The 7,917-nt window shown below is 39.4% G+C and overlaps 1 protein-coding gene across 1 annotated transcript; it reads left to right on the plus strand.

Annotated features, from left to right (window-relative positions):
- Positions 1-938: 938 nt before the first annotated feature.
- Positions 939-6,474, plus strand: LOC149287244 (magnesium transporter NIPA4-like). Its single transcript, XM_089492986.1, has 6 exons — positions 939-972; positions 3,342-3,557; positions 3,918-3,974; positions 5,061-5,151; positions 5,499-5,659; positions 5,849-6,474. The coding sequence occupies exons 1-6, from the start codon at positions 939-941 to the stop codon at positions 6,472-6,474; spliced, it is 1,185 nt and encodes a 394-aa protein (XP_089349112.1).
- Positions 6,475-7,917: the final 1,443 nt, after the last annotated feature.

The following is a 7,917-nucleotide window of genomic DNA, read 5'->3' on the forward strand; positions in this document are numbered from 1 at the left end:
CAAAGCGCAAGAGCTGCCTTTGTGTTACGGAACGTTTTTAAGACTACCTTTGGTCATTTTAAATACACGTCAACCTATAAGCCATAGAGCTTATTAACCGAGTCCTGCACCAGTCACAAAGCAAGCTATGAAACTAAAAATGTAAAAAAAAAATGCATCGCTCACTTAACTTTTGATGGTTTTTTTTAACCGTTCGTCTCAGTCTGTCGGCTCCAGTTTTTGTCAGACTCTGAGCGTACGGACTGTAGGCAGCGATGCAGGAATTGTTGGCAGATATATAATCAAAAGAATAATAATAATAATAATAATAATATTGTGATTGATATTTATGTTATGAGAATATATAACGATTTAAATAGATACAAATGAATATGTATTTTAATGCATCGTTATATGTTTATTATAGAAAAAAATCTTTATATGCAGGATGATGAGAGAAATTGCTTTGCAAAAAATAAAAAAAAATAAAAAAGAAATTGCTTTGAAAAAAATAAAAATAAGATAAAATAAAATTAAAATTATATATATATATAAATATAAAACGTATTCCAAGGCTGTATTATAATTGCTGCCCTGGATTAGGCATTTTTCATAAACTACATTGGCAAATCTTCCCTTAAGATTGGCTACCTGGGGGTACCTGAATTAAAATTATTACCCCCCGCCGCACGCATACATTTTTTCTATATCCCCAGTTAAAGAGGTGATTTGGAGGAAGACGGACATCTATTAAATCCTAAAGTGAGTTTCAGTGGAAATAATAGTGAGGGAGAGTCAACGAAGTCCAAGGGAGGAGTGAAACTCTGCACTATAGGAGGTGCGTAGCCAATCGCTTAAAGGGACCTCACATGGCCCGGGATCACATTTCTTAAAACAGGGGAACGAGCGGTCTATACGGTCACGTAACTGGCTGTCTCTCGTTCTACGCCCCAGTCTTCATGGCTGTCACTTTAATCCACGCCTGCGCCAATGGTAAGTCACGCCTAGGGGCTAGAATGTATCGTTACAAATGTATATATTATTACTAGATACAATTAGCTGATCTATGAATTCTAAACCAATGCAAGCAATCAGGATCATTCCTGGGTCTCGTCTTAGATTCAGGAGCCGTATCCCAACCCATCATGTTTAATACCCTCACTGTATTGCCCTCTACCACTTCTGCTGGGAGGCTGTTCCACTTACCTACTGCTCTCTCTTTAAAGTAAAATTATAGATTTATTGGGTTAACATGTTGTGTAAATACCCCTATTTGCCGGAGACTTTCTGCGCTGGTTTTTTTTCTAGATTGTAAGCTCCATTGACCAGGGCTTGGCCCTTCGTAAAGTAAAGCGACGTCGGAGAGTTGAAACTACAATCCTCTAGCCCACGGGTTTAGTAAATAAATCCTGTAATTGTTTTGTCCTGTTGACCCATTGTGCAGCGCTGCGGAATATGATGGCGCTATATAAATGAATACTAATGCTTTACGATGAGATGTAAAGAGATATGGTGGGAACCCGAGGACTGGAGAATTCCGGCTGTTAATCCGCATTCCAACGCAGATGGTCGTCAGAGTTTAGATGGTATCAAAGGCTTCTTCCTCACCTTGTTGACTCTTGTTAGGGATCCGGTTTCAGGGCTTTTTACAAGGTTGTGGGTTTTTGGGTTTTTTTTTTGAATTCCTTGGCTTTCCAGTTTTGTTTCTCTCCCGTTACTCTGACGATGAGTTTAGTTCATATAGAAATGCAGATTTTCCTTCTAGTACTCGTTCAATTTATTCGGGGATCACCCTGAGATGTTTTAACATCACACCTATTGATGATGTAACCCATTCTGCAAAAAACCTGTTTTAGATTATCTGGTATTTAGAAAGGATTTGCTTCCAGGCAGGGGTGGTGCTTTAATACAAGAGCGCTAGGCAGCTACTTAGGGGTCCGTTGATCGATCAGCCTTTTAAACTTAAACTTGGATCAGCAAACACAATGTGCCATTGGAACACAGGAGTGATAAAGGGCCATTGGAACACAGGTGTGATGGGAGTGATAAAGGGCCATTGGAACACAGGAGTGATGGGAATGATAAAGGGCCATTGGAACACAGGTGTGATGGGAGTGATAAAGGGCCTCTGTAGCCTATGAAGATAATCAATTAAAAATCAGCTGTTTTTTTCCATTGCAACAGTCATTTATGACATTAACCCCGTCTGCGCTGGATTTCTGATCCATTTCATGTTATTTTAATGGACAAAATTAGATTTTCTTTCAAAAAACAAGGAGATTTCTAAGTGACTCCAAACCTTTTTTTATGCGCTTTTCAGTGTTTGTGTAAAGGTTTTTTTTTTGTTTTTTTTGGTTTTTTGGGGGGGGGTTTGTTGCAAAAGCTGCTAATAGACAAAATGCTACAACCGATTCTAATCGCAGAGTTTGACCTCTCCTTTGTTGCAGGTCACGGGTCACAAGGTAAACAGGAAAACCTTTTAACCCGGCCAAGCAGGCTCAATACCCCCCCAAATAACAACTGGGGTCTTAGCGACCTTCCTATAAATACTGCTCAGGTTCTATTAATCATAGACATTGATGCCTATTGTCCAAGACCATATTTTAGATTTAGAGTGCGGTCTTTAATTATTATCATTTATTGTTTTTTATAACGCCGTCATATTCCACAGCGTTGTATAATGGGTAAACAGGACGTATTGTATAACAATTTGACTTACAGGAGGGCTCTGGTCAAAGGAACTTACAATCTAAATAAAAGGTTAGGGATTGCTGTGACTGACTGATTGATTGATTGATGGATTTTGGGTATTGGCCAAGGCAAACATAGGTCCATATTGGGGTGGGTTTTGATTTGAAGCGGTGCTTTTTTAGAATTTGCCCAGATTAACCCTTGCAAGCCCTTAAATATCCCTAGAGAAACAGAGTTACTGGACCTTGTAGGAAATTCTGATACATAGTGTTCTAGAATATGATTAAGTGCAGAAAGCACGATAGGCCGTTGTCTTTCTATCCATGGACCTGGTTTGTTGATGGTTTTTACCTTATCTGGATTTTTTTCTTTAAAAAAATTATTTTTTGGAGAATTTTTTTTTATTTTATTTTTTTTTTAACTATACAAAAAAAAAAATAAAAAAAAAAAATATATATATATAATTTTATTATTATTTTGATACTGCTTTCTTCTATTGGGTAATTATCCATTCTTTCCAAAGTAAGTTTCCAAGCGGGATTTTTTTTTTTTTTTATCTTAAATCCCAAACCCTCTAAAGAGGAGCGTAACTTGTAGGCAAAGTGTAAATAAAAGATGTAAATTGTAAGTGTAAATAAAAAGATGATGATAATATCCTTGTGTTTCTCCAGGGTCTCTGGTCACATTGAACTGTCCTTCACGTCAGGTGGTCTGCAGGATTCTAAGTGGAGTTGACGGCTTAAACTCCGCATCCGCACTAACCGTGAGCTATGACTTTCTTATTGGGCTGGCGCTGGCCGTGGCATCCAGTATACTTATCGGCAGCAGCGTCATCCTGAAGAAAAAAGGACTGCTGCGCCTGTGTGAACATGGAGGGACGCGGGCAGGTATGAATGGGCGAGAAGATTCCAAAAATGTATAACTTTCTATTCATCATAACGTGATGCTCCACTTTATCACCATCAAGGCACGTTGGTAATCGTGGAGAGCCAGCCACACTAGGCACAGCCTTTGTCGAGGCGTTAGAATGATCCCTGGCTATAATATTCATTCATCAACATTATTACACCAAAAGTAGGGAGTTTTTGAAGATTAAAAAAAGTTAAACGGACAATTAATGGACTCATTGCACTGACACTAAATCCATATTCCATGCCTCCCAACTGCCCCGCTTTGCAATGAAATGGGCAGACTAGACAGGGCAAATCTGAGGGCAAGTTTATGGTTTCAATGTTCCTGTCTTCCAGGTGATGGTGGTCACGGGTATCTGAAAGACTGGATGTGGTGGGCTGGCCTTTTAACAAGTAAGTACAAACCCAAAGCTTCTTCCTTTAGCCCGCTTTCCGCTTTCTCATGGTACAAGCGTATTTTGATAAAGTAACGAGGAGTACAGAAATGATGTCGCTGTGACCTGTCAAAATATAAATTCATTTCTAAAAAGGAACAAAATATCCCATGTTTTGCTACAGACTTAATTGTTATGGAGGGAGTGGGTGACCTGCTGGAAAATTAGACTAAAGTATTGATTAAAAGGCCAAACAATGGGGTAAGAACAAGACAATGGGGTTTATTTACCAAATAGTGCGTCTTAGTTCTGATGATGCACGTTATCTCGTCCTGCTGCCTATACATTATAAATGGGTAACCTTGGGGAGTTTCACCTAAATGATTAGCCCTGCATAATGTATTGTTATACGTGGATGTGAAACACAAAGCACTCTTACTCTTTTGACTGTACCTTATACCAGGTCACCGCTCACCTGCTGTTAATTAGTAAATAAATGCAGGGGAGGGATGGCAACTCGCAACACTTACACATGCTTATAAATAATTACACTAACACACACTTACATATACTGACACACGCTTACACCCTCATGCCAACTCCTAGACACTCTCACACACCTACACATACACATTCATGCTAGCACACAAATTCTTACACATACACATTCATGCTCACACACACTTACACATTCATGCTCACCGGCATTCATGTTCCAGGTCTGATCAGCACTTTTTGAACGGCCTGGGGGGCAATTGCCCCTCTGCCTCTGGGTCAGCCAGCCCCTGAATAAACACACTATCATTCAGAAACTAGTGGATTTGGGTCAGGGCAGGACTGGGAATGACTAAGTGGCTCTCGCACTTTAAGTCCATTTGGAGCAAAATGACTGCAGGACCTGATCTGCCTCTAGACCGGCAGTATCAGTAGGTTTTTGGCCCTGTTGGCAACCAGTCGTTTGTCTATTGTGCCAGATGGCCCAGACGGGATATTGGATATTTTAAACGCAGAAGAGCTTTTAACATATCTGCTGTAAAAATAAATATTGTTTAGGAACAGCAGAGATGTTTTCTGCTTCACCTGACCCCAGTTCTTCTCGTTTCAGTGGCAGGAGGTGAAGTTGCCAATTTTGCGGCATATGCCTTTGCACCGGCCACAATTGTTACACCTCTGGGGGCTCTGAGTGTCCTGATCAGGTAATGCGAAAGTGATTCTGCATTGATTTATGCATCATCTGGAAGAATAATAATGCAATGGTAATGGAGGGGCTATCACCATGGCAACCAACATAATGTTGGGTCTTACTGTACCATTCCAGTGGTTACTATGATGATAGGACCTCTTTTCAAACTAATTATAGACTATTTATAGACTTTTTTTTAAAAAAACTTTTTTAAACTATAGTATAATCTTTAGGTTTCCTTTATTCTAATAATTATATGAATATTTGTCCTTTTGTGAAGTTATAGATTTTATATTTTTTCTTGAAGATTCCTAATCCGTTGCCAGTTACCTTATTCCCTTTTCTTTTTTAACCCCGCAGCGCTGTGCTATCCTCATACCTTCTGGGAGAACATTTGAATCTACTAGGGAAGTTGGGTTGCGCCCTCAGTATATTGGGAAGCACTGTCATGGTCATTCACGCCCCTGAGGAGCAGGAAGTGACCACTTTGGAAGACATGACATCGAAACTGCAAGATCCAGGTAACTTTGTTGGTTATAGAATCTTTTAGAATTATTAGAACAGATCAATAAACAGAAATTAATACTTGTCTTTTTATTTGCAAAATATTTTTTAAACAGTATGTATATTGATATGTATTTGTCTTTATTATATCTGTTATGTTTTACGTGTATAATATATAACACTGTTTATACTTTAAAAATTTGCAGGTTTCGTAGCCTACATCAGTGTGCTGCTAATCTGCTGCTTGGTCCTGATCTTTCTCCTCTGTCCTCGCTTTGGTCAGACCAACATCCTTGTCTACCTGGCAATATGTTCCCTCCTGGGTGCTTTTTCCGTGTCTTCTGTTAAGGGTTTGGGAATCGCTGTGAAGGGCTTAATTGCTGGCCAACCAGTCGTACAGCACCCTCTCCCCTGGATCCTGATTCCTGTCCTGGTTGCATCTGTAGTTACCCAAGTCAACTATCTGAACAAGTCTCTGGATGTGTTCAACACCTCACTGGTATTCCCGATCTACTACGTCCTCTTCACCAGCGTGGTCATTGCAACGTCCCTCATCCTTTTTAAAGAATGGGTGTCCATGTCGCCCCTGGATGGCGTTGGCGCAGTCTGTGGCTTCATTATCATTATCTTGGGAGTCTTCATGCTCCATGCTTTTAAAGATCTTGACATTAGCCTTCAGAGTCTTAAGCAACAACTGCAGGTCCAGAAGAGCCCACCTCCACCACCACCACCTCAAGAAACCACCAGAAAGGAGGACAATATTACCTTAATTGACCACATGGAGATTGAGAACAATGGAAGTATCCCAAAGGTGTTTGTAATTTACACCTGAATTCATAGAAAACTATTTTTGTTTTTAAATAACAGCTTTCGATTTTTCTTCTAACACCCAACATTATTTTGGCTTGGGGGGGGGGGGAAGAGTGGTTCACTTCCAGAAATCCTCTGATCATGTGACAGTGTCCTGGTAATGTTGATGTCGTCTATCTCGAGCCTAATGGTAGCTGCATCAGCACAGATTCCAAACCAGAGCTAAAATTCTAGATAACCCAGTATTATTTGCAACACCAGGCTGTAAGAAGCCATCTTCTTTTGCACCTGCACTTAGGAGCACTTCCTAACCAGGATGTTGTGGTCAGATACAACAGGAAGTCAAGTGTGCAAGGGAAATGGCTTCCCCCAGTCAGCGTTATATATTTTATATATAAAAAAAAACCAAAAAACAACCCTTTATGTTCCTATATCCTAAATATATAATTAGAAAAAATGGGTTCTATATGAAACAAGAGCCATGCTATTGGTTTTGGCCATCCTTCCGTTATATCTGGAATTGAGATCGAAGGATGATTGGAATTACGGACCCTTTTTAGAACTTTTTGTTCCTTTTGCCACATGGATCCTGGCACTTTTGTCTGTAAATGCGATGTGTAATTTTTATTGCTTTTTGTAAAGGACTATTTTAAAAATATATCTTCCTTGTAGATCATTTGTATTGAGTTTGTTTTAACTGTTCTTGTCTCACGCTTAAATAGCCCAATTTACCATTTGTTTCCTTATTTCTCAGGATTTTGCATGTAAATAATCTATTGTTTATCTGAATAAAAACAGGATGACTTAAATAGGCCGCCGCACATTAAACCATTTATTCCATTTATTTATTTTTTTGGTCAAAACTTTGTTCAAGGTTAACTTTTTGTTTCTTTAATTTCACAATAGGATCCAGGTCATAAACCTCCCTCCTTTACAAGCAAGAACTTTTCCTATCGGAGCCTGGGGAGGATGAGCGTAGAGCAAATAACATAAAACCTGTAAATACAAGAGAAAATCAAATAAAGGAAAAGTGCGCATTTCAACCACGCTTTAGAAACCCATCTATAACCTTAACTTCCTTTGGTATCTTATGTCTTCATATTTCTGCATTGTAAAGGCTATGTCCCAAAACACATAACTGGTATAAAATCCCTATTGTACAGCAATATGGAATATGATGGTGCTATATATTTTGCTATAGGCTGGATTCTCCAGCTCTTTACTCATTTCCTATGGGGCAGGGTTTACAAAATCCATCCGCCATACTGGGATTGGCAAGAAATGACATGACTGCCAACGACTACTATGGCATCGCATGTCCTCCCATCAATGTTTAATTCACGCCCTAAACCCTAGCGCACAAGAACTTTAAGCATGGTTCAATATTAAGTGAGTTCTGGTTGATTGCTGGTGAGCTTTGCGCTCTAGAATCGCCTAAACCTACGGCATCTGCTCTAATTTTTAT

This window comes from Sceloporus occidentalis, unplaced genomic scaffold (genome assembly GCF_023333645.1).
Source record: "Sceloporus occidentalis isolate IW3139 unplaced genomic scaffold, rSceOcc1.0.p SCAF_62, whole genome shotgun sequence".
In the NCBI taxonomy this organism is placed as follows: domain Eukaryota; kingdom Metazoa; phylum Chordata; class Lepidosauria; order Squamata; family Phrynosomatidae; genus Sceloporus; species Sceloporus occidentalis.

Coding starts and splice junctions, on each gene's coding strand:
- LOC149287244 (XM_089492986.1), top strand. CDS start 939: ATGGCTGTCACTTTAATCCACGCCTGCGCCAATG. Junction 3,558..3,917: donor ACATGGAGGGACGCGGGCAG/GTATGAATGGGC, acceptor CCTGTCTTCCAG/GTGATGGTGGTCACGGGTAT. Junction 3,975..5,060: donor GTGGGCTGGCCTTTTAACAA/GTAAGTACAAAC, acceptor TTCTCGTTTCAG/TGGCAGGAGGTGAAGTTGCC.